This window comes from Podarcis tiliguerta (assembly GCF_965153285.1).
Source record: "Podarcis tiliguerta genome assembly, chromosome: 1".
In the NCBI taxonomy this organism is placed as follows: Eukaryota; Metazoa; Chordata; class Lepidosauria; order Squamata; family Lacertidae; genus Podarcis; species Podarcis tiliguerta.
In genome coordinates, this window is record NC_139534.1 from 105,719,546 (window position 1) to 105,746,794 (window position 27,249).

Genomic DNA, 27,249 nt, shown 5'->3' on the forward strand with positions numbered 1-27,249 from the left:
TGGGGGGGGGACACTTGCAGGATATGCTTGAGAGACAGACCCCTTCCCCTTCTTCCCATTTCTCCTGAGCCCTCCCAGCCATTCCTCTCTGTTGGAGATCAGAGCTATGCGTGCCACTCCATATACACCCCAGGCTAGCCTGCTGCACCGGAGCACAGTGCCCCATTGCCAGCGTTGAAGTCAGGTTCGACTGCCAGTTAGCTTCTGTAAATGGAACAGAGGGCGGCACCATCTTGTCCATTGCCTCAGGCAGCAAAATGGGTGGCCATATTTTAAAGTAAGCAAAGTGATCGAAAGAGGGAACCCATTATATCTAGAGTCTGAAAATACTTAACTGCGCTACTGCTTTTAAGCCTGTGGCCACATTCAGGCCATACATTTAAGGCACCATGGTAACAGTCATGGCTTTCCCCCTCTCACCCAAGGAATTCTGGGAGCTGCAGCTTGTTAAGACAGTTGCTAGGAGACCCCTGTTCTCCTCTCAGAATTAGAATTCCCAGAGTTCCCCTGGATGATGGATTGATTGTTAAACAACTCTGGGCAGTCCCGGGATGGTGTGGCAACAATTGAAACATTGGCGGAATTGTCGCTACCACATAATACCCGTTCTCCCCATCCACTGCCACAGTGTCCTTTCTCTTGGCATCTCAAGATGAACAGGTGACAGCAAAGGTTGCAAGGTTTTTAAACTGGGGCAATCAGAATAAGAGCCACGATTTGACTATTGATTCAAAACCCTAAAATGTATCTTATATAATTGACTTTTTATTTTTATTCTTTGTGTGTCATATTGTTGCTTTATTGCTATGGCCAATGGCTGACGCAAATAAAGATTAATTCATACCCATTCTGCATTTGCAATAACTTGATCATTTAGGCAGCACCTGCACTTTGGAACTCCTTGCCAATTGAGATTAAGCAGACACTTTCACTGTACTCTTTTCACCACCTGCTAAAAGCATTCTTGTTTAGGCAAGCCTACCCAGAAATTTAGAAAGTTGAGGTATGTTTTAGTAATTTAATTTTTGTATGTTTTAAAGAATGTGAACTTTTCTCAATTTTCTTGTTTTATCTTTTTGTAAACTGCTTTGAGGGTTGTTGTTTTTTACAATCAAGCAGTGTATCAATTTTATGAAACAAACAAACACATTTACTATCTATCCAGCCCATTTCTGTAGTATGTAAACGTCCCATTGTAAACACATTTGAGTATATTTGTCTATACATGGCAATGCCTCTCACAGGTCCTGATATCATGACATCACTGAGGAATTGCAGAAACACTGGGCTATGCGTTGCAAAAACCATTCATTTTTAGCATGTGCCACTCCTCTTCATTTAGACCACTGCTTAGTTTGCCCCAGTCTTTCCTTAGGCGAGATTTTAAAGGCACCAGAAGCAGAATGAACAAGAAGATAAGACTCCATTACAGATTTCCTGGTTGGAGCCTTAGAAAAGAAGAGGGAAGAAGAAGGCATTTTTTTGTTCGGCTGTGTGCATTAGGTTCTCATTTCCCACCAGTTCCTGAAAACAAGTCTTGCTTTGGGAGGGAGGGAGAGAAAAATCACACACAGACACATAACATTTTTCCATTAGCAGAGCAAGCAGGGAGAAGTAATGGGCTGGGGGAGGGGGGCAGTAATCAGAGAAAGGAAAACGCCTGGGCGCCTGCTCTGCCATAAATTGCATCTGGTGGTCGGGTTATTAAAGTGACTGCATTAAAGTCATAATTCAGCAGGTCAGCAGTGAGCAGACTCTGCAATCTCTCCTCCATCATCCCTCCCAAACGCATTTTCTGAGAGGACTAAACCCCAGTGGCCTGAATCAGCTTTTACTGTAGTGCTTAATGACTTTTCTCCCTCCCCCACCTTAAAGGACTTGGGAAGGGAGGGGAGACAGAAAGAGAAAGCCAGGCTACAGATGACATCATTGGCGCTCACAAAAGGATGCTGCTGCCCAGCCCAGCTGAGAGGAGAAAAAAGGAATCCCCACTTTCCATTTTCCCTTGCAAGGCAAGAACAAGCTCCAATCCACTCAAAGCCTTCTGCTTCATAAGATGCTTAATTGACTTGGATAAAGATGAAAAGTAAGGGCGAGATGTATTGTTGAGAGTCTGCTGCACATGTAAAGAAGACATCTTTTGTATTATTTTGATCCAGTTAAGCCAGGGATTCTCAAACCCTTTATGTTTCCCCTTCAGAAATTGCGGTGTTTTCCTGATGTGTAATGTTTCCATGCCCGCCCCATGCGGAAATCCACTGCAAAAGCTGCCAGTTGATCCAGACAGGATCTATTCAGTTTCAACCCTACTGCCTGCTTTTGCTCCACAGCACAGTTCCTGAAGTGTGTTGCTTTGTGTTAAAATGAGGGACAGAAATCTGGAGTCACTTCCAGAGCAGACTGGGAATTTTCCAGATGCAGATGTCAAGTAAGGGGACCCAACCACTACATATGAAGTTGCCTTTACACTGAATCATGTTATTGGGTCCATCTGGCTCAGAATTGTTTACTGACTGGTAGTGGCACTCCAGAGCTTCAGGCCGAACCCTTTCCCAGCCATACCTGGAGTACAGGACACTGAACCTGGGACCTTCTGCCTGCAATGCAAGTGCTCTATCATCCCTCTTATGTGTTATATGTTGATCTCACATTGCAGCCTTCCTATATTGCATATAAAAGGTAAAGGGAACCCTGACCATTAGGTCCAGTCGTGGCCGACTCTGGGGTTGCGGCGCTCATCTTGCTTTATTGGCCGAGGGAGCCGGCGTACAGCTTCTGGGTCATGTGGCCAGGGTGACTAAGCCACTTCTGGAGAACCAGAGCAGCGCACAGAAACGCCGTTTGCCTTCCCGCCAGAGCGGTACCTATTTATCTACTTGTACTTTGACTTGCTTTCGAACTGCCAGGTTGGCAGGAGCAGGGACCGAGGAACGGGAGCTCACCCCGTCGTGGGATTTGAACCGCCAACCTTCTGATCTAGGCTCTGTGGTTTAACCCACAGTGCCACCCACGTCCATATAGCATGCAGCATATACAGTACTGTACTGGAGGCTTGCGGCATTGTATATATCAAGGGAAGCACAGTTGGCATAGCCCAAACAAATGGCTATCGTACATGCAAAACAGCCTGTGATGTTGCACCTCTTTTCCCCAGGTACAGCTTTCTGCATTCCTAATTTGCTTCCCACATTCCTGCATTGTGGGATGCATTGTGGGAACCTGCTGGCTGCAAGCAGCCTGAATTACAACATCATCAGAATGAATCCTGAAACCGATACCGAGGGCTAGAAGCAGTTTAAGTGTTAGTGCCTTGAGATAGGAGTTTACTGTGAAATCGGAAGTACTCATGTATGCAAGGTTTTTTGTTTTTGCAGTATTGGCATTGCAGCATTGTCATCGAACAGCAGCCCATGCTTTTTACATTTAATCCACGTTTTCTCTTACAGCAGAAGAGCTGCTGAGTGAAATTAACTTGTTATATATGTGTAGTCGTTGCTAATATGGAAACTTGCTAATGCTGTTTTGCAGGGGACAGTTTTTCAAGTCTGTGGTGGCATTCAGAATGTGGTTTCTAGTAGTGGTAGCAGTAGGAGTAATAATAATAATAATTTATTATTTAGATGTCCCCCATCTGACTGCGTGGCCCCAGCCACTCTGGGGGGCTGAATAGCACACCAACACCCCTATTTCCCTTTGCTCCTCAGCTGAGAACAACTTGCCCATTTTGTTTCCATTGATCCCCAGTACCAAAGTGAGGGTCATCTATTTGTCAATTCATTGTGTTAGTTTTGATGTCTATATAGCCCTAAATGGCCAGGGACCCCATTACCTGAAAGAGCTTGTGTACTTTGCAATCGGCTGTGGAGGCACCTCTGGTCATTCCATCAACACAGGAGGTCAGAGGATCTATGACTTGCCAGAGGGCCTTCCTAATAACGTCACCCTGGTTGTGGAGCACGTACCCCACCAATGTTTGTCTGGTGCTGCTGTTGCCCATCTTTCAGCACCAGCTGAAGGCCTTTCTTTTCTGCCAGGCTTTCAGAACAGATATCAGTATGGCCTGAACCAGGAGACATTTATCAGTGTTTTGCTCTGTGCTTCCACTGTATTGCAATTTATTGTTTTTTCTCTTGTAACCATAGCTCCTATTTTATTGTACTGCAGTCTGTATTGTTAACCCACCCTAACCTCATATGCAATGAAGGAAGGGATATACATGTCAATCAATCAATATTTCCAGTAACTGCTGCATGCTAAAGCCATGACCAGATTGGAAGAGGTATTCTCTCAAGATCTCTGCACAGTAAATGCGAAACATTACCTGGGAGACGGTAAATGCAGTACAGCATATACAGTGGCCTTAAAAAAAATTAAAATGATGATGATGATGATGATGATGATAAAGGTCTTTAGCACTCTTGTGAGCCTTGCACAGAAGACCTCAGTAGTAAAAAGCAAAAGCAAAAATAAAGGTATATGAATATCCTCACCCAACCCCAAAAGCTTCCATTTTGCTCATTGTGAAACATGATACAGTCCCTGGCTGGAGAGAGCTGCTAATGTTTGCTCTTTCACACCCCCTGAGGATATTTCCCCCCTAAAGATGTGCAGGTACAGAATACCTCCCTGCATGTCCAGAACAGAAGAACAAATGGAGTCTGGGGGCAGGCATGATTGAAAGGAGAAATGAAAAAGCAAAAAATAACCCTGATACATTTCCTCCACTGTTGCTGGATGACAAGCAGGAGAATAGCAATGAAGATTACCACTGGGGGAAAATAGAAACGTATGAAATCTAACTTGCTCAAAAAACACATAGGAAAATCAGGTAGTATAATAATAATAATAATAATAATAATAATAATAATAATAATAATAATAATAATAATGTAACACCCCCATCTGCAAGCCCCATCTGACTAGCTGCAGCAAACATAGGTCATAAACTAATGTGGGGATTTTGGTATTTTTTTGCATTTCATTTTATTTATAGAACCAAAAATGTGCCAGGTTTCTTTTTACAAAAAGGGAAAAGAAACTCCTTCCTGCCTAGGCAATTTATAATCCAAACAGACAAGGAAAACAGAGGAGGAGAAAGAAAAGAAAGGGGAAAGGAATAAGGTTTCATATGCAACTCTGTATGTTCACTTGCAATATTGTAGCTACCTGCACAATCCTACTCAAAAGTAAATTCCATGGAATGCAAAAGATGTTCCTGACTACTTTATCAAAATAAAATCAACGAACAAAGTCTTTGTAGGGAGGAGAGATTTTTTAAGTAGATGCATATATAAAATGAATGTTTTGTGTTTGGTGCCCAGTGCATTGTATCAATGACACTGACTAAATATGAGTAGGGGGAGCTGCAAATATAGAGGGGGGGGATAATCAGGAGAGATTTAAATAAAATTTTACCGCAAAGTCAGTTTCTTCATTGTGCAAGCATAATGCCTGTCTTCATAGGTAGCTTGCCATCCCTCCATTTTCTGTTGTTTTCTACTGGCAAACGAGAGTGTGCTTTCTCTCAGAGATTGTGCTGTGATATGAAGATTCTGTTTACCAGGTCTTGCAAGATTCCTAAAGATTGCCACACATTTCCCTTGCTGTGTGACAACTACTTTCTCTCATGCACTTTGAAGGCAAGCAGAATGTCTCACTGCCTATTGCCTGCTGGGGTTTATTTCTCTCCTGAGAACGGAATGTAGCTTTGACGTCCCAGGAGAATGAAATCCACTGTGACTGAAATCTTCTGAAGAAATTATATCCAAGCAAATTTCCTATATCACTGCTTTCTGCCACTGTGACTCAGCCCTTGTGTGGATAGGCTAATCTAAGGGACAAGCAGGTGTGCAATAGACATGATCCATTCAGTAACTGTCCTTTCCATACACCAGGCGTAATCTGAACTCCAGCCTGTTATGGTTTTAGACAGAATGCAAATGGATTTATTTATTTTTAAAAAGGAGATATACTATACTTCTTTACTGCAGTCCTATGAATGTTTGTAAATTATACTTTCGACAAATAGCAAAAACCAAAACCTGATGGCTACATATCCAGTTTCAGAAATGTGCAGAAAATGTGAACCAAGTAGAGTTGGCCCTATAAGGAAGATATGTCCCATTCCATGTGATGCTCTTGCGGAAACAGGCAAATATTCATTGCAGGGTTAGGACTTGCACATGCTTCTGTGTAGGCATCACAGATCTCATGCAGACCCCATTGAAAGTGCTGGCTGAGACCGTGGAGGTGGGCAGGGATGTGTGTCCCCCATTTGTGGACCCAAGTCATGTGCCAGCACTTCGTTGCATGCCACGAGACCTAAATCAAAGCCATCATCTTTTATTTTTTGATAACTTAACTAGACAAGACAACAGTAAATAGTTTCACATAAATAGTTTCACTAAAACCTCTAAAAAACAACTTGAGGGAACAGACTTTCAGGCAGTCTCATTCACTGAGCCCTGTACTGACACCTCGAGTGGGCAGTGACTTTCCAAGATCTCGAGCAGAGAGAGAGAAAGCCCTTTCTCATCACCTGCTACCAGATAGCAGCTGCCTGATCCATTAACTGGAGAGACCAGGAACTGAACCTGGGACCTTCCGCATGGAAACGAGGTGCTCTACCACTGAGAGGTGATGCACCTAACATGTGCACCTAAACATGCAGAGTGTTAGCCCGTGTTTGCAAACACATTTTATACAGCCTGCCGCAACACAAAGTACAGTCATACCTCGGGTTGAATATGCTTCACGTTGAGCGCATTCGAGTTGCACTCCGCGGCAACCCGGAAGTAAAGGAGCGTGTTACTTCCAGGTTTCGTCGCTCGCACATGCGCAGACGCTCAAAATGACATCACACGCATGTGCAGAAGTGGCGAAAAGTGGCGTGCGCTTGCGCAGACGTGCTGTCGCTAGTTACGTTTTCTTCTGGATGTGAACGGGGCTCCGGAACAGATCCCGTTCGCATCCTGAGGTACCACTGTATTTTATAAATAAAATAGGTGATCAGAGCGCAAGAGCACTCTCTCCTCCTGTAGCTTCCAGCAACTGATATTCAGACGTATCGCTGCCTCCAAAAGTATCCTTTACACCAGTGGTTTTCAATCAGTGTGCTGTGGCACCCCGGGGGTGCCTTGAATGATGGTCAGAAGTGCCGTGGGCAACACTGGTCTCTGTTCCTATTTCCTTCATTCCCTTCTCTGATGTCCTCTTGTGTCTCTGCCTCCCAAAGGCTTGCACAGCTGTTTGCTGCAGCAGCTCTAGCTACAAGCTCCCCAGACGAATGGTGCCTCTGTGGCTGGCCAGGAGGTGCTTCTCAGGCCCCTGTGGGGTAGTATGAGAAGGTACCTCTCTTTGGGGCAGGGGGGCAGCTCAGAGACCAGGGGTGGCAGGTGCAGCTGCCCAGAGGACTCCCAGGGAGAGAAGAGAAGAGAAGAGAAGAGAAGAGAAGAGAAGAGAAGAGAAGAGAAGAGAAGAGGCTAAGGGAACACTCCACAAGGGAGGGTGTTCAAAAAGGGGTGAGAGGCTGCCAGCTCTGCAGGCAAAGGGTGACATAACTGGGTTCCTGAACCGCACAGGGGTGCAGCAGAAAGAATGTAGTTGGTCAAGGGACCCCTGGACCCCAAAAGGTTGAAAACCTCTGCTTTGCACAATTTGCCTGGCCTGTGGATAGTAAAGGTAAAAAAGGTAAAGGACCCCTGACAGTTAAGTCCAGTCGCGAACAACTCTGGGGTTGCAGACAGTTTTTTATGTGGCCAGTATGACTAAGCCAGGGTGGGACGCAGGTGGCGCTATGGTTTAAAGCCTCAGTGCCTAGGGCTTGCCGATCGAAAGGTCGGCGGTTCGAATCCCCGCGGCGGGGTGCGCTCCCGCTGTTCGGTCCCAGCGCCTGCCAACCTAGCAGTTCGAAAGCACCCCTGGGGGCAAGTAGATAAATAGGGACCGCTTACGAGCGGGAAGGTAAACGGCGTTTCCGTGTGTGGCTCTGGCTCGCCAGAGCAGCGATGTCACACTGGCCACGTGACCCGGAAGTGTCTTCGGACAGCGCTGGCCCCCGGCCTCTTAAGTGAGATGGGCGCACAACCCTAGAGTCTGGCAAGACTGGCCCGTACGGGCAGGGGTACCTTTACCTTTACCTTTATGACTAAGCCACTTCTGGTGAAACCAGAGCAGCGCACGGAAACGCCGTTTGCCTTCCCGCTGGAGTGGTACCTATTTATCTACTCGCACTTTGAGGTGCTTTCGAAATGCTAGGTGGGCAGGAGCTGGGACCAAGCAACAGGAGCTCACCCCGTCGTGCAAGCCCTAGGCTCAGTGGTTTAGACCACAGCACCACCCGCGTATCATTATGTAATTAAGTCACTAGGTGGCACTTAACTTGGTTGCATCTGGGTGTTGTTGCTCTGTTCTTGTTTAAAGGAGAAAATAAAGTTCTTTTCTAGCTTCCTGATTTTTTCCTCTGAACTCTCCATGGCGCCTGGAAATCATCTCCACTGAATATGTGTTGGGGGGGAGAATCCCCTCTGAGTAAATATGCTTAGCTGTGTAATAAATGCATGGAGTTAATTGTAAATTGTGAAGAAGCCCTTTAAGATAATAGCATCCTTTGTTCAGGAACCTTGCATTACTTCATTTTATTCTGCAGTAAAGAACATTGAATCATGTGCCACAAAAACGATTAGAAAATGTATTGATTGCATAATTTAAAAAACTCACTTCGTCTTTCTAGACAGACCAAGCACAGCCAGCTGGAGATTAAGGTGTGGTTCAGACGCACTGCTCCTGCAGAACCATATTTCTCAGTGAGTCACAGCTTTTGCCACTCTGCCTCTCACAGGAACTGCACAGGGAGAACTATTTTCCCCTCACCTTCCTCAACGGTGGATGTGGGCGATCAGCGCCACAAATGCTAAATCAAGCCCTGGTTCTGCTGCATAGGCTGTTTTTCAGGCAGCCTGATATTCTAGGCATATCCCCGTGGCAATAAAATGAGCATCACATCCCAGCCGTGACAGCAGAGGGAATCTAGAGCAGCTAAAAATACATCACTGGCTGCCTCTGAAGCTTCGCACGCAGAAGCCTTTTTCTTGTGACCTCTGCTCCCTCCCCCCGCCCCCCTTGCTCAGTTCAGGCACTGGAGGCGGATTGGGAACAGCTTCATCTTGGAGACACAAGTATGTGAAGGCGCAGGATGAATTCCCATGACATAGAGCAAACCAGGCTAGCATGCATTGTGTGTGTGTGTGTGTGTGTGTGTGTGTGTGTGTGTGTGTGTTAGCTGTGGAGTACAAACATGCTTGCTCCCAAAAATTCTCTTCGAAATCCTCCTGTGCAAATGCTGATGTAGAATAATCTTCAGCTTGTCTGAGTGCTCACATACCCAACACTTACTGAATATTTGTATGGGTGTCTGTGATTATCGATGTTTGATACCTGATCATTGGTCCCCTGCAAGTATTTGGAAGGGGACATGCAATGGCACGCAGTACCTGACATGCAAAGGTATGAATATCACAGCGATTCCCCACCAGCATTCGACGTGCACAGTTCAGTGGCAGACTTTGGGTTCTCAAATTTCACTGAGCCTTATGTGATGCTAAAATTTGGCACGCACCCCTGCCTCTCACGCTGCATTCTACACAATTCTTGTGGTGCCGGCACCCAGTATGACTGAACTGGTCATGCTACCCTAAAACCACCTCTGCACGCTTTTTACTTTCAGTAGGGCCAGGGCTAGGGTTGAGGTGGTCGTGGGCTACATAGAATCATACAACTACAGTGGTACCTCGGGTTAAGAACTTAATTCATTCCGGAGGTCCGTTCTTAACCTGAAACTGTTCTTAACCTGAAGCACCACTTTAGCTAATGGGGCCTCCCACTGCTGCCGCGCCGCCGGGGCATGATTTCTGTTTTCATCCTGAAGCAAAGTTCTTAACCCGAGGTAATATTTCTGGGTTAGTGGAGTCTGTAACCTGAAGCGTCTGTAACCTGAAGTGTCTGTAACCCGAGGTACCACTGTATAGAGGCATCTAAGAGCCATCTAGTCCAACCCTCTGCAATGCAGAAATCTCAAGCAAAGCATCCATGGCATATGGCCATCCAACCTCTGCTTAAAAAGTCTTCCAACAAATGAGAGTCCACTAGCTCTCTGTTCCATAGTCAAACAGCTCTTACATGTCCCTCCTTTTTCAGTGGGCCCTGCAAGGCTTACCTGACTGCAGGGGCATTGCTCCAAGCAGTGCTGGGTTGGGACCTGCCGCCCTTTCTGATTGTCCTCAATGTCCCCTACGGATGCCAGCACACAGGGGCAATGTAAGGAATTAAAAGCATGACCCGAGAGCTGATAGGAGTGTTAGGTCGGGGGGGGGAGAGAACTAAGAAGGCCCTGGCAGCTGCCCAAGGATGCCAATGCTGACGCCAGTGCTGACCTTCAGGGAAGACTCCCCACATTGCCAAGAAACTTCTGCATCCCACTCGCATTGCAGAGGATTCCTGGGCATGTGCCCACTAAGTTCACATGGAGCAGTGTCGGGCATCGCCAGAGCCCGCTGTGAATTGAGAGTGTGCCTTAGAAACAGCCAGCGTTCCCCAGTCACTGGCTCAGGGTGGAAGGAAATCAGACACATAACCAGTGACCAAGCTGCCTCTTAGCTGATCTTTACACAGAGGAAGCCTAAGGCGGATCAAATTGCACTTTTAACTGTGTCTTCAAATTCCATACTTGGGATTCCTTATATGTTAGGAATGTTAGGAAAAGAGAGAGAGAGAGAAAAGGCAGCCTGGGGCACACCAGGAACCACAATGGGGAGGTGTAACCCTTTATTCCCCACACTGAAAATCCTCCAGTCTAAAGCTATTGGGTGCCATATGCTCAGGGGAATGGTGCAAGGGGAAAGGATTACACCCACTTCCCACTCATGCACCCCACAGTCCGGATATGGATGGGACGACGACGACACTGCAGCTACTTTTAATTATTAATAATAATGAAAGTAAAGTAATAACGGCATTCAGACGCATGTAAAGCAACACAACTGGAACCTGCAACACAATGCTGCAGTCTGGAGTGCTTCTGTTCACAGTTCCAGGTATTCTGCACTCTGTCACGTCCTTCTCCACCATACTTTCTGGTCCAGTGTTCTGGTTTATTTGCCCCTTCCCATCAGCAGTTGGGCATTCATGCCCACTGAATATGTTCAGCTATAATTAGGCTGTTTTTCTGCCCTCCCCTTAGAGTTTTTTCTAAAAGCTTTTCTCTCTCTCTTTGTACTGCAAAGCTTGGAGTTTCACCACACCTGCTGTTATATCCCTCGGCTGATATCTCCTATTATGGATACATAAAGATCCATACTTTCCTATTCGTATGTAGGATGGTGTAATCTGACGCTAAAGAAACCAGGATTCCCCAGGAAAAGATTTTTCAAACCAGTGGTGTATCTAAATTTATTTTATTTTATACTTGCCATGCAATAGCATTTTTAATCGCAACATTTGCAAGTTATGCAGTGATATTTACAGCATTTGATAAATAAAGAAGAGTAATTAGTATTTGCTATTTGGCATCTGATAGTTTATGAGATTTCATATCTGAAGGCTACCAAAATTAAAACAATATGAAATCCTACAATCCTAAATGAATTGTGCTAAATGGCTCTTAAAGGATAAGGACTTTTATTACAGCATCACTCTGTGTGTGTGTGTGTGAGAGAGAGAGAGAGAGAGAGAGAGAGAGAGAGAGAGAGAGATTAAGGTGCTACCAGACTTCTTGTTTTTTATACCAAAGACTCCCTCTGGAAATTGCAACAAATTTATATTATTCATATTCTGAATTTTCAGTTCAAACATTTCACGTTCAAAACAGCAAAATTCAATTTTTCCTTCAAAGCTTCTCATTTTAAAAAACTTAAATGATGACATTGGAAAATGCAGTAGTTTATAGATTTCTGTTCCTGTTCTGTTCCTATTGCCCTCACACTCCAGCCTGGTAAATCAAGAAAGTCAGGTGGTCTCTGCTGCTGTTTGGCGGCCATCATTTCTCATTTGGTTTTACTGCACACAGTGAAACACCCCAAATATCTCTGGTATTAACATGCACTCTAGAATGCTGCAGCTGTGATTGGATCTATTTATAACTCTCCTCTTACATTACCATCTCGAAAACATCACATAAAAGAGGAAGGTAATGAAATCTCCCCTTCTCCAGCCATCTCTCTCTAATCTGAAATGGCATTTCCAGGAGCTATTTTCAGTGAACCAAGGAGTCTAGAAACAAAGGCATTTCTTTCTCGCCCACTCAGACAGCATTCAGGCTCATACAGAGCCACAAAGCGATCTCCTCAGTACCACTCACATACATATTTCTTCCACATGGTCCTATATTATTCATGTCATCTTCTTCACACAAATTTATCCTTTCTTGCCAAGACTTTATACACAAGTCCAAATCCTCTGACCTAAAATTTCCTTTCAGCTACACAAATATAAATCTTAAAATACTTCCATTTACAGTCCTTGATACAGTAATAATCCTCTAGAGGCAAACTTAACTGTCTCATCCACATCTATGTCTCCGCAGAGTTCTTTTAAGGCTGTTTCCTTTCTTTCCTTTGTTAATCACCCAAGACTTAAATTATCCACCCGCTTATGTCCCTCGCTCTTTCTTTTTTTCTTTTTCTTCATCAATGAAAATTGTTCCACATTAATGATCAAATTCATTTCCTACTGAGATTTTCTTGGCTTCTTTTAATCAGTGGGTGTGTTTATAGTCATCTTACCCTGTCTTCGAAAATATCCTCCGCTGTCTAGATTACTGAACACATGTTATGTGCCTCTGAGTAAAGAAAGACTTGATGAATGGGTGTGTATGAAATTGCAAATGTGAAACCTTGTGAATGCTACAGGAGATGAGATTGTCACTGTTCATATCTGGTGAGTCTATTAATGTTTGTACACATGAAGCTCTGATGTCTAGAAAATATTCAATAATATTTATATTATAGTTTTTCGTTTTTTAAAATCCTGCTTTTTTTGAAGGAGCTCAGAGCGGTGTACATAACTCAGACTCTTTCAATGTACACCATTTGAGCCTCACAACAACTCTGCGAGGTAGGTCAAGTTGAGAGATGTATGTATACACACACACACACCTATGCATACATATACCCATTCATCAAGTACTTAGGGCTGTGAGGAGTGAAGGTCGCTCCCTGCAAGGCCCTTTCCACCTGGCCTAGAGGGCAGGGCCCACACTCACCAGCCCCACTGAAGAAGCTCCTCATGGGGCTGGAGGAACATCGCCCGGCTATTGTTTTATTGATTTAATATGCTGTACACTGCTTTGAGGTTTTTATTTAAAAAATTAAGCGGTATAGAAATTGAATGAATGAATGAATGAATGAATAAATAAATAAATAAATAAATAAATTACAATACATATAAAGGTAAAGGGACCTCTGACCATTAGGTCCAGTTGTGCCCGACTCTGGGGTTGTGGCGCGCATCTCGCTTTACTGGCCGAGGGAGCCAGCCTACAGCTTCCGGGTCATGTGGCCAGCATGACTAAGCTGCTTCTGGCAAACCAGAGCAGTGCACGGAAACACCGTTTACCTTCCCGCTGGAGAGGTACCTATTTATCTACTTGCACTTTGATGTACTTTCGAACTGCTAGGTTGGCAGGAGCAGGGACCGAGCAACGGGAGCTCACCCCGTCGCAAGGATTTGAACCGCCGACCTTCTGATCAGCAAGTCCTAGGCTCTGTGGTTTAACCCACAGCGCCACCCGCGTCCTTTAAAACACATATGCCCATTATTAATTTACACAGCGACACTTATTGTGAATCTAGACAGCAGGGGATATTTTTGAAGGCATGGTAAGCTCACCCGTGAGAATCATGGCTGAGTGGCAATTTGAACCTGGGTCTCCCAAGTCCTAGACCAGCAGGATGACCACTGCGCCAAACTGGCTGTCACTCCCTCACTACAGAATGCTGGCTAGTGTTAATACATCTGTGCTCTCCTAAGACTGAAACATTCTATGCATTCCAGTCTCAGGGATGCTGTGTGTTCTCTTAAAGGGCCAGGAATCTACAGAAACGTTCTTTATATGCTCACAGGAAACAACAGCATTGATCAAGACTGTATGCTATAGAAGATGGTTGCTACATCATTCTTTACCACTATTTCCAGTGCGGAAGGTGCAGTCTAAGCTTTCCAGTATGAGCCTGCTTCCTTTCTCATCAAAAGTCAGGCAGCCGTGGCCACGATGGAGGAACATGCACAATCTTACCAGGGAACACTCAGTCTTTCACCATCTCCAGTTGCTTTCCCATTCATTCTCTGCAGCCCTGTTCTTAACATAAGTCAGGGGTCAGCAAACTTTTTTCAGCAGGGGGCCGGTCCACTGTCCCTCAGACCTTGTGGGGGGCCGGACTATATTTTGGGGGGGAAATGAACGAATTTCTATGCCCCACAAATAACCCAGAGATGCATTTTAAATAAAAGCACACATTATACTCATGTAAAAACACCAGGCAGGCCCCACAAATAACCCAGAGATACATTTTAAATGTATAAATGTTTAAATACTTTTTAAACAGTCTACTCATGTAAATACACGCTGATTCCCGGACCATCTGTGGGCCGGATTTAGAAAGCAATTGAGCTGGATCTGGCCCCCAGGTGTTAGTTTGCCTACCCATGACGTAAGTCAACAAGCTTAACATGAGTCAACAGTGTGATGCAGCAGCAAAAAAAAGATAACGCTATTTAGGCTGCATCAATAGAAGTATACTGTCCAGATCAAGGGAAGTAATAGCATCATTCTATATTCTGCCTTAGTAAGACCACACTTGGAATACCGTGTCCAATTTAAGAAGGATGTTGGCAAGCTGGAACGTGTGCAGAGGAGGGAAACCAAGATGATCAAGGATGTGGAAACTAAGCCTTATGAGGAGTGCTTGAAGGAGCTGGGTATGTTTAGCCCGGAAAGGAGGAGACTGAGAGAAGATATGATGGCCATCTTCAAATAACTTAAAAGCTGTCACATGGAGGAGGGAGAATGCTTGTTTTCTCCTGCTCTGGAGGGTAAGATTTGAACCAATGGCTTCAAGTTGCAAGAAAGGAGATTCTGACTAAACATTCGGAAAAACCTTCTGACAGTAAGAGCTGTTCGGCAGTGGAACAGACTCCCATGAGAGGTGGTGGACTCTCCTTCCTTAGAGGTTTTTAAACAGAGGTTGGATGGTCATCTGTCATGGATCCTCTACCTGAGATTCCTTTCTTGCATGGGGTTGGACTAGATGACCCTTAGGGTCCCTTCCAACTTTAAGATTCTATGATTCTATTGTATCCTGTCATACAGAACAGGTAGCATTGAAGTGTAGATGTGCATAAGCATTCTTCGTTCTTTCTTTCTCTCTCTCTCTCCCATTCTCCCTCTCTCTCTCTCTCTCTCTCACACACACACACACACATAGTGTGGGGAGGAGGTTTGGAGTGGAGGAGCATAAAACAAATAACGTTTCAAAAGGCAGTAGAATATCACCAAAATGGCAGGAAACTCCAACAGTTAGAAAGGTAGAGTAGCACTTGTCTCTAGTCTAAAGAGTCATATGAATTTCCCCCAACCAGCTGTTACAGGTGGAGAACAGGCAGCTGCTTTCTAAAAGTTAAAAACGAAAATCACAAAATGGTGTGATCACAGGAAAGGCAATTTACGCTAATCCCCAGCGAAAGAATGGGTACCATTTAAAGGTGCTTTCAACACTTATGGAAACCTATTCCAAACATGTTCCTTAGTACAATGGAAATATTAGTTGTGTGTACGGGGGGGGGGGGTGTATTTTTTTTTTAGATAGATACACAATTGAGTGATATTCCTGCATCAAATATGCTTCCTCATGAGAAATCACAATGACATTTGTACCAGGGCCAGCCCAATACAGCCCAATTCCCGAGTTAGAGCAGAAATCTTGCCCCCCATCCCTAAGTAAAAATGTGCAATGTGCAGCAGAACCCAAGGGCAGTCACGTTATTTTGGCAATAGAGGCAGAAAATCCTGAAAGCACCTCTTCCACTCCCTGGCAGTAAAAATATAATAATTAATTATAATTACAAGCAATTAAACATCTATCAATTTGCTGCCTGTTCATGACACCCAAAAATCTGCTGCCTCCCTCTGCTTAATGGTAGGGTCAGTGCTGCCAACTGTGAATTCATCATGCCCCTCGTAGTAACCTGGCAGGCTTTTAAATATGTCCAGTCCAGCACACTTTTGTGTGATCTGCCACTGAAAATAGTTCAATGACTTAGTCAGACTTCACCTCATTTCATGGTTTTTTACCAGTTAGGATTCCGCTTCCTGTTTCACACACCTTTGCAGCTCATGAAAGGTGTCTGGGTCTCATTAAATAGTTGCAAATCCTCCAATTATTAGTCTGAACAAATATTTTTCATCTTTCATTGTCGCAGGCCACCTTTTCATTACAAATACCTTCTTTTTAAAAAATAAAAATTAAAAAGTGCATTTTGCAGAAGAACACCCACTGAATCAGTTCACTAATCCTGAACATTATCGCTCTTTGATGTTTTCCAATATCCGTATACAATTCCACTGTAATAAGGGTCCAACTGTTACACATGAGCGATCGTTGTGCCATCACAAATCTCAGTAACAATAAAGACACGAAGCAAATGGAGGCTGTATTTTATAGTGGAAAACTTTCACTGAATGGATTCCACACACACATACAAAATGACAGAAAATCAATGCCTGTGTATGGAAGAGGTAAACTCATTAACCAAATATCCATTATGTTCACTTTTGCACATACTGCTTCAACTGTAAACATTTTAGCCAATTATTTTGAAGCTGGAATAAAGCGTTCCACGTTTTAAATGCTCAACACCCCCCCCCCCCCGGTTCCTTCATTATGGCAGAAAAACTGCATTCTGTATTCAATTCAGTGGGAATGGAGGCAATCAAGAAATAATTATTTCCTTGACAACCAGCTCGGTTATCATTGGTACAGAAATAGTGTGGGCCTTGCAGTTGTCAATCATGGATGAGACAGGAGGCACTCTAGGGAAAGCCTTCATGGGGGGGGTAGCTGGGGGGAGGGAGGGATGCATTGCTAAATAACGTCCTATATCTGAGTCAGGGAACTGGAGTGAATGAAAACACTAAGTCAATAGTGAATTGGCACAAGGCTTGAAATGTTTCCCCTTCTGTTTGACATGTGTTCTCATTAGCATGTTTCCAGTATGGTATATGGGCGGCTAGAAGGGCATCCCTCTGAACAAAGCCTCCTTTATCCTGAATAAAATCGCTTGAAGGGGAGGAGTGTTCCACTCTCAGTGCTATCCCGCCTGCATGGAACAAAATGTGTTATTATCAGATGACTTTTTCATCAGCAAATCCTCCTGCAGTGTCAGAGTGATGTGGCGCTTTGCGATGTTGCAACCGTTGCCACTTCCTCTTCAAAAAACACTTAAGACGCATCCACTGTGAGTCATAGGACTGGGTTGTCAACATGCCTTTTATTTCTTAGAGAGCATCTTAGGCTACATTATGAATTCAGGCAGAAAACATCAGTGCAAAATGGGGTCTGTGGGGTAAATTGACAGTTTCCCTTTTAAAATAAACTAGGAAATGAATGAACTAATTTAAGGATTGATCACGCACACACACACCAGTTCCAAAAAAATTCCATGTATTTTAAAGGGGAGAATAATTGTTGTATGTATGTACGTTGATATTTTGCATGTAGATTTCTGCATTCAGAGAGAAAATGTAACATGAGAGGCACTACAGTTTAGACACTTATGCTGCAAATTTTCCCTCAGAAAGTGAGACAAACCCTTGATTTTTAAAAGCTGTTTGTGATTCTAGGGTGTTCCGTTTCTTTATTTATCAAAAAGCTATACAAGAGTGGCTTGATTGGCTTGTAACTGACATGGTGTTTGTCTTTTTCTTCTTTGAGTGTGGAAGCAGGCTATGAAAAAAAGTCCAGCAGGCCTTTTAAAAAACCAACACCTTTACCAATCTGTCAGTGAGTGAAAGCCAACTAAGTCATACTCAGAGTAGACTCATTGAAATAAATGGGCATAAATACTTAAGATTTCATTGACTTAAGTGTTACTTAGTGGGATATCTCTTATATGGAACATCAGATTGGAATGTAATAATATAAATAAAAGAAATTCTAGCATTTATTGGAAACTGAAACTCAAGCAAGTTCCCACAGTAAATCACAACAATTCATTTTTGTTTCCTTCATACCACCAAAGAATATTTATCATGACTAGTTTGTAAATGTCCAAAATAGCAGCTTTGCAATAGCAAACATTTCTGACATTTACCATAACATATAGGCTAAAAATGGGTTGTTGTCAGTCTGTAATCTTCCTGTCTTCAGACCAAGGACACATGAACTCATAGGCCTCCCTGATACTGAGCAGACTGGTTCATCTAGCCCAGTCTACTCTCACTGGCATGGCCCTTCTAGGTCTAAAAGAAACCTTTCCCCAAAACTTTTACTTGAGAACATTTGAACAGGAGATACGAAGCACTGAGATGGTGCTGCAATTCAAATAGCAAAGCAATGAGCAATGGCTCATCCCTGACTGCAGCTGAAGGGGAAATGGTACACTGCTGAAAAATGGACAAGAAACAGAGTCTTTAGGAGGTTGGGTGGGCTTTTAAAGCTATGGAGAATAGACTACAGGTCTTTAATAATATGTACTCCAAATAATGACACATAGCTTTAGGACAGAAGTGCAACCCTCTGCAACACTTCTTTTCAGATGTTCCAGCCAGCCACCTTCATCCAAGAGAGATTCCACTGCCCACGCCACATCAGAGGACTTGGGCAATTAGCAAAAGAAAAAGTTTGAGCAACTTGAAACATGAAATCTGCTGCCCAACTTGTATGACATGGACAAAACAGCTGGAAGGATCAATGTCATGAAGATCAATGTCATGAGCTAAGACCTAGGAGCTGCTTTATGAGCTAACACCTGATTTCACAAATAAACATTGCAGGGAAGGCTTAATCCGTTTCACAATCAGTTCACCATCCCAACTGAAATGACAAATACATATACCAACACTGCTGGTTGTTGTTGGGAGAGAAAGCACTATAGATCCGAAGCAAATCTCCCTCCCCGCATGACTGCTAATAATTAGGGGGTTGCTTTTTGTTTTTGCTTTGTTTAAAGCAGCATATCCTGTTCACAAACTTCCTGCATCATGTCTAGTTTGTCTTTCAGAGAAGGGAGATGGGGGCGGAGGACAGGAGCCGGCATTAGGACAGAGTGGCTCTGTTCTCTGATTAATCAGCAGTTCTCAGGAAACTGCTGTGCTACTGTGTAGAATCATTGGAAATGAATGACTTCAGATTGTGGGTGGGATATCTGAGCACAAGCAACCGCCATGTTAAAACCTCACTGTATTTGTCAATATGGCGTCATACCCAAACGCGGATTGCCCTGCAAAAGCAAACAAGTGAGGAGCATCTCTGAACAATTCTGGCTTGCCCTGCCTACGCCATCCATTATTTAGTCACACTTCAGCAAGGTGCCATTTATATAACTGATTCATTCATACCTCTAAACTTTCATTTAATAATAGGCTTATTACTGAGGACCATGGAGTCTTAAAGTCTGCATTGCTATGATTTCACCAAACAGGGCAGACACTACCTAGTTCAGAATCTGGGGCATATACAGGATTGCCACCCGGCCAGAAAAAGGGAATGAAAACCCTGCCTGGTTTGCTCCTCTGCTTTTAACTGATTTGAGACACACAGCAACCCTTGGTTATCTCGCATGTTTAAGGTAAGGGGCAGTCTCATCCTGTTTCACCCCACAGGCTGAGTGCTGTGTGGAACCCCAGACCTCCACCTATTCATCTGGCCCTAGTGGTATCACTACTGATAGCCAGCTGCTCTGAAAACTCTTCATTCTTTTTTTGTGTGGACTTAAACTAGTGACAATAATTTGGAGCCACTGAAATTTTTGCCTCTTATTGAAATAAATTACTTCCCTCCTCACTCAGTCTCCACTCTCTGACACAGCCTAATGTCACTCTGAAATCTTTTCAAAAATAGGTCAGGTTTCTCCAACTGACAAGTACAGACAGGAACATCAACTACAGGAGCAGCAGTTTCGGGATGATTTACATTTTCAACATTAAACACCATGACCTTTCACAAAGGGAAGGAGGGCTTGCCTTTGCTGATATGAAGGCACTGGGCTGACACTCTCAAACTGAGCCCTCTGTGCTCAAAATCATTGGGAGTTAGACCCATTGCCTTTTGTCACAGTACACTTAGGTATTGTTTTTAGGAGGCTGGAAGCGGGTGGTGGTTCTGCTAAATTGGGCTTGTTGGTTTCAATGAAGACCTCCCTAATTTTCTCCTCAGAATTCAAGTATTGCTGACTATAACAGATAAAAAGTGTGCATTAACAATGTGAGCTTCTGCTGTACTGACTGGGAAAATGAGTGCTGATGCTGGGACTGGGCCCAGAGATCTAGAGGGATCAACTGAGCAGATCTGTCAATTTTGATTGCTTTCAGTTTCTCATTTTTCCATTCTTCAGTTCTCCACATTTTCCACATCAGTTTGTAAATTTTATTTTTTTAAGTCCTCAAGCATTGTGCGTGCATCAAATGTGCACAACTTGATAGTTGCCTGTATTTATATGCAGACTTTTACCCAGTATATGCATTTTTGTACCGAATATTTGCCTAGAGAACTGGGATTTAAACTTCAGAGAAATGCTAATTTAGAAGGATGTCTGTGTTTCAGTTCACATATTGTTCTGGGAAGTGTGAATTCGGTTAACTGAAACAAATTTCTTCCCTATTCTTACTAAGGGCATCTTGCCTAAGACACACACACACATACACACACACACTGGAACTTTCCATCCAGGCTCTCAGTATTGCTCCTTATAAATAGGCTTTTAAAACTAATTTTAATGTATTTCCATTCATTTGCTATTCTTTGCCATAGGGCTTTATGCATAGGCTTTGGGAACACAGTATCTAAAAAGATAACAAAAATAGTAAATAATAACCTTGCCAGAAATCAAAATAAATAACCCCTAGCTTCTCCTGAGGCACAGAACACCTACATCACCACTTGAAAATACTCAGTATTGCCCATATGATCCCACAGGAGAAGGGGGCCTGCAAAGGAGCAGCCAAGTTTGCATAAAAGCTAAAGCCCAGTCCAGAAAATGGAATGCAATAAAAGTTCAGCTTTGGCAATCCATGTCCCTGTGGAAAACTCAGAGCCAGCAAAAACAAAAACAAAACTACATTTTGCAGGACTATGAATGGCCCACACAAATAGAATCTCCATAGATGATTCTCATGATGAGTGGTACTTCTCTTTCAGCACCTTCTGGGAATGTTCACATCATTACCATGGCTAGATTTGAAAATAAGGTCCATATTTGAAGCACTGTTAAAGAGTCACTGTTCTTTAGAGGGGTAGGGAACTGCATTCCTTAAACAGGTGATTTACTATTGTCAGAAATGACCATCCCAATATGATCAGTGGAAAGGACCTTTTCAATAGTGGGCTCCTTCAGGCAGAAGGGCTGGAATGAATGAATGAATGAATGAAGTATATATTCAACTAAAGTCAGCACTGAGTGCAAATTTCAAGCTGTGTGTGTGTGAAAGAGAAAGTAGTAATGTCAGAAAACCCCCACATTTGACATTTGTTTCTCAGATTTCTCTGAGACTACAGCTTCCATCCACATGGATTTTCAGGAAACTCTGTGCCCCCACATATGCTTACTAGAGACTAAAACGCTTTTTTTTACATTCCTTAGCCAGTAATGAAAGAGGAGTTAATCAAGAGACTCTAGTTTTACTGAGGTTCCTTTCCTCTCTTTCTATTCATTTCAGCCTCTAATCCACCCATTGAATATGTAAACAAATCAGAAATTACAAGGCCATTGACCCAGGTTAGATGATCATGTTAATAAACCTTGGGAAGATTAGGAGCTTTATGGTCATGTTCCTATCACATAAACCAGCAGGTGCCCCTCTCAGTACAAAAATGGAGGCTGCCAAGGCTTTCTTTAGGTTGTTCTGTCCAAAGAGAACTGCTGATTCTTTCAGCCTAGGAAGTTTCACACGCCCTATAAAGACACCCATTACTGCGTGGAAGGTTAACTCCTGAGAGGATTCACCCACCTAAGCTAAAGAAGTTAACCATAATTGGTGTGAGGTAAAAAAAATTTAAAAGGGCTTTGCTCCATACCAAAAATATATTACTTTCAATTTTGGCAACAGCATTAAAAACAGCCTTCAATGACTCAACGAATTTCACAGAGATATAATTAAGCCTCCCAATCCTGTGGTGAAATCAGAGATATCCACATTTCACAACTGAAGGAAATTGAAGGAGAAAGCTTTAGCAAGTTGGCCAAAGAGAAAGCCAGCATTAAAACAAACACTGAAAAGTAGGAAATCCATTTACAGCGGGCACTGCCCTTGCCCTGGATTGTCTGAACATGACAAAAATCTGGGTCAGTCAAATATTTTGTACTTCTGTAGGATTCTGTTTGTTTAATGAATGGAATGCAGAAATAAATCCTCCACTGCAAGGAGCACATGGAGCACATTGGTGTGCAGCACCACACTGCATCTACACTTCTTTAACTGGCCCCCTACGCATGTCTAGACTTAACAGTGAATTGTGCATCATCACACAAAAGATGAAGGACACAGAAGAAGGAGTCTTTCAAAATGATAGAGCCTTCTTCAATAAAGGGGTTTCAAGTACTAACCTGTAAAACATGTGCAATTTGCTTTTTTTATGCAGCCATAAAAACTGGGAAAGAATTGAAAAACCTTGAGTATTGTTCTTTTAAGGACTATGGATGAAAGTAGGAAAAGAAAATAAGGGCATGGGAAGTGACATCCAGTTCCAGCTCTTATCTGGTATCTCAGGAAAGGCTTTCTGATACCTCAGTGCAACAGAGGTGAAGTTCTGGGTGGTTTGTGTCAATGTAACAGCAGCAGCATTCTACTGATCTCACTAAATTGCCTGTCAGCTGGAACCCCATTATAAAATGTTCCTGCCAAATATTAGGAGTGTCAGGTTGTGCCAACATCGCTTGCTCCAGGGTAGCCAGAGTGAGTCACTGAACTCTTGAGATTCACACTGCAAGTTCTTCAAAGAAGCAGCTGCGGTTTTTGTATGCAGAGCAGACAGCGCCTTATCAGTACTGAATAAATCATGAAAATATTGAAAACAAATGTTTTGACTTATTCCTGGTTAGAAGGTGTTAAGGGATGTCTGTTTATTTTCATACATATTCAATACTTTGACCTCTTCCCTGTGTCTTTGTGACATATTTACCTAGGGGTCTAGGCATATTAAAAACAAATGGAAATGAAAAGGAAGAGCTGCCTGGTCCTGCAGAGTTCTGGAGTGAACAGGAGAATGTTAAAGACCACCAACCAACGACTGAAAATTAGATTGAAACTAGCAGTTTATATTCAGTTTTTCTCCCCCAAATAACAGCCCAACTCTATATGCATGAAATTCTAAAGCTGTATGTTGTTTCTGTTTTACAAACTCATAGAAAATGTACCCTTTTGTGTAGGAAATAACATGCAACCTACTACACATGTAATTGTGCATACATGTAAACATTTTGTAACATATTACATAAACCCCAAGCTCCATCTCGGCAGTGGTTAGTAACTTGGGCCGCAATCCAAAGTGCACTTACTTAAAACTGGGTTCCGTTGAGTTCCTTGAGGCGTATATCTTCAAACTTGCAGAGCTTTATTCCAGGGTTCATCATTTGAAACATATCCCTTCTTCCCAATTCCTGGGGATCCTAACAAATGTGGCACAATACAGAATTGACAACTAGTTGTGGGAAGAATGTACTGCACAAGGAACAGTTCTGGTACTGCAAAGGATGCTCTCAGATGATAGTTCTGTATTTGCACAAGTACTACATTCAAGATAACTTATTGAACCCCGGACCAGCTGAATAAAGCTTTGTGCCAAATAACATGGGGGGGGTACACACTTTCATTTCATACATTATCATTATCATCATCATCATCACATGACCTGTTCTACCTTACCTTCCCCTACTTCCATGCACACAGCTGCAAAGGCAGCCATTTCTCTGTTTTGTTAATTCAACAATGATGTACCAGTCCACACATGATCATTCTTCTTTTTGTGCTATGCAGACTACTACGCTATTTTCAAGCTGCTCCCCTTTCACTTGATAAACAACCATCTGCTACAGTGGAGTTAAGAGAGCACAGGATCAACTCTCAGCCTTCACTCAGAAATGTTAGATCATTGTTACTACAGGCAGCAGAATTGGGATAGGATTCTTTTCTATATCATGCACAAAAATAGGGTAAACTACAACTAGATGAGAGGATTAAGTGCTTCAATGCCCACCTCCCACCTAATGTTACTGTTTAAGGCTCTTGATTGTGCATTGACAGCCATAGGCCTACTAGTTCCGTACCTGATGTCAGATGTGGGGCAGGGAGGCATGGTTTTGGGGAAACAGCCTCTGGGCCAAACTGTAACCTGTGCCAGGCTTACTTAGGACCACAGTTTCCCCTTCCCTGATCTAAGCATTGGAACTACGTATTTAATATTTCTGACAGTTAAGAACTAAAAATGTGCTTCTAAATGTTTTGAGCACAGGGGTAAATTACTGAGGCTGCAATTCTAAGCACGTATTTCTGGGAGTGAACTCCATTGAATATAGTGGGATTTACTTTTGAGAAAACATGCACAGGACTGCACTTCTTATCAAAAAATTGTTCTCTGCATATTGGTAGTGACAGGGGCTTCGCCTACAACAATTTAGCAGGGAGATGACTTCACTGGTGCTTGTCCCTCAGGTATTATGAAGCCGTCTCATGAGGATGGTTTCACTAACCTTACTTGACAGCAAATAATGCACAGCCTGCATGTACGCACAGCAGGGGCTCGTGGCAAATTCTAGCCCCTTGGTGCTTTGCACACCCAAACCACGCACATCTTGAAAAACAAGGGCTTCTCTCCTGGAGGTTTGGGGGGGTTTTGGTATGTAGCAGGGTCAACCCCACCACTGAGTATTCAGGCAACTGATTTGGGATTATCATGAAATGACAGCAAATTGTTAGCTCTTGTTCCTTATTAGTGTTGTTATTATTGAGGGAGAGCCGCTTACAGCATTTTCTACCTCAGGCGGCACAATAGATTTAAGCCTTCCCGAATTTTGGGTTGTGGAATTGCTGTTCTTCTTCAGGCAGCAGAATGCCTTCGGACAACCGTGTGACTAGCCTTTTCTAAAGCCCTGCAGGCTCTGCCTTCATTATGTGTATTTTGAAATATTGTGCATTTAATTGTTTTTATTTTACATCTCTGCAGTTTAAGGCACTGCGGTTTTAGACTGTTGTAAGCCACACGGAGAAGTGGATGAGGGGGTGGGGGAAGAGGACGAGAGAGACGCCTCGACGTGGAACAAAGCTAAGCTCTGGCAAAGCAGGCAACTTGGGTCCAGCCGCCCCACACAGCCGAGAGGAAAGAAAACCCTCCCAGAGTGCACCGCGGCGGCGGCTCCTTCTCCCGCCCCTTCCCGCTCTGCCTACCCTGAGTCATTCCATCGGAACTAGCGTAGTTGTAGTAACGGGACGGGGCGGAAGGGAGCGGAGCGCTGCGCGGGTGGGAGGTTACGAGTTGAAGCCGAGGTGAAGCGCTGGCCCTGCCTCTGAGCTCGCCGCCGCTTCCTCCTCCCTCTCCCTTGCAAGGGCACGCGGCTTCTTTTGTAGCCTTCCCGCACTTTCCAAGGCGCGCTGGATAAACCAGGAGATGGCAGCCCCATGGCTAGGGGATGGGAGCAGAGCCCAGGAGGCAGGGGGAGGCCCTCGGCCAGACCCTTCTCGAGGAGGACGCCCATGGGGACCCCGAGAGCCTGCAGTGCAAGGTTCAAGTCTCCCGTCCCCTCCTCTCCGACGGCCTGTCAGCCCGCCAGTGACGAGGACGCCTTGCAGCGCGAGATCGAAGAGCTGAAACGCAAAGACCTCGCCCTGGATCGGGAAATAGCGCAGCTGACAGCTGAAGGATACAGCCCGGAGGAATTAGAAACCCACATTTCTCTGCTCCATGAATACAATGAGATAAAAGACGCCGGGCAGATGCTGTTGGGCAGGCTGGCGGTGATCCGAGGGGTGACCACCAAGGAGTTGTACCCTGAATTTGAACTGGACGTGAACGACTAAGTGCGACACTTCAGACCCCTAGACTGTCAACGTTAAGGTCCCACAAGTCTTGCAAGTGCAGGTTTTCCTGGAAGCACTTGATGCAGCCAAAGCTGGACTATAATGATGCAGTTGCACCAGGGCCTGTGTCTGCAAGAAGCCCTCTTGCTGTCTGCCAGCTCACTGCTTTGCCTCTCCATCTACGTGTGCTGCGGTATACTCATACCGTACAATAAATGAATAAACTTTAATTCGATATGTGTTCTGTTTCATGCATTCCTTTCGTTGGAGTTTGTGGGAAAGGGTAACCTTTTTGGGGGGTGGGGACAGGGAAAGGCCCCCAACCATCTTTATCCAGCCTTGGATGAACCAACAGGGTTTAACACTTTTTCTAAAGTAATGGATGGAGAAGCTGTTGAGCCTATTTCTCTGCTGAGAATTGACGCAGACAGGCTTTTCCTGGCACCTCTGCCCTGGCTTTTGACACCTGAGACGTGCGTTGTCAGGAGCCACGCTAGTTGGGGGTTTTTTGTGTGTGATTTCATTGTAGCTTTAGAAAAATATTTGGAACCTTAGGGTGAAGAGGGCGAGTAATAATAATAATAATGGTTCAGGCAGGAATCGAGCTCCTTCCCCCCGCCCCACATGGGAGAGCCTTTCAGACCCGAGATTAATAATCCTGATGTGTTTGTTCAGCCTCGGTTAACAAATCCTGTCACGACAACGCCACGCCCCCTCATATCACTGGAACAATGGCGGGACTGTATCATCGCTGCAGCCTGGCTGGCGGGGCCGGAGCAGGGAGAGAAAAGGATGACAGCGGGGAATTCTGCCCGGGCTCCTCGAAGCCGCGCAGGCGCGTTGCGTGTCCCCATTCGGAGCCCTTCTCACTGTTGGGGGGAGGGAGTGTGCGGCGAGAGAGGGAGAGACACGTGACTGTCTAGTCCGAGGCCCAGTCAAGTGGAGTTAATTCCCTTCTGTGTTCGCAGGCCGCG

General features: G+C 44.1%; 2 protein-coding genes across 7 annotated transcripts in view; one reads left to right on the forward strand and one right to left on the reverse strand.

Annotated features, from left to right (window-relative positions):
• Positions 1–24,912, reverse strand: part of LOC310681293 (uncharacterized protein) — a 125,756-nt gene extending 100,844 nt beyond the window's left edge. For all 6 annotated transcript variants that reach the window (XR_014513211.1, XR_014513212.1, XR_014513213.1 and 3 more), the window contains exons 1-2: positions 24,529–24,912; positions 23,761–23,871 (exon numbers count right to left, since the gene is read on the reverse strand). The gene's annotated coding sequence lies outside the window, so the exon portion shown is untranslated. The remainder of the gene's footprint in view (positions 1–23,760; positions 23,872–24,528) is intronic.
• A 745-nt stretch (positions 24,913–25,657) lies between these two features.
• SWI5 (SWI5 homologous recombination repair protein) lies at positions 25,658–26,510 on the forward strand. The gene has a single exon (XM_083448982.1). It carries the CDS (start codon positions 25,877–25,879, stop codon positions 26,273–26,275), a length of 399 nt encoding a protein of 132 aa, XP_083305108.1. The 5' UTR covers positions 25,658–25,876; the 3' UTR covers positions 26,276–26,510.
• Positions 26,511–27,249: the final 739 nt, after the last annotated feature.

Coding starts and splice junctions, on each gene's coding strand:
- SWI5 (XM_083448982.1), top strand. CDS start 25,877: ATGGCTAGGGGATGGGAGCAGAGCCCAGGAGGCAGGGGGAGGCCCTCG.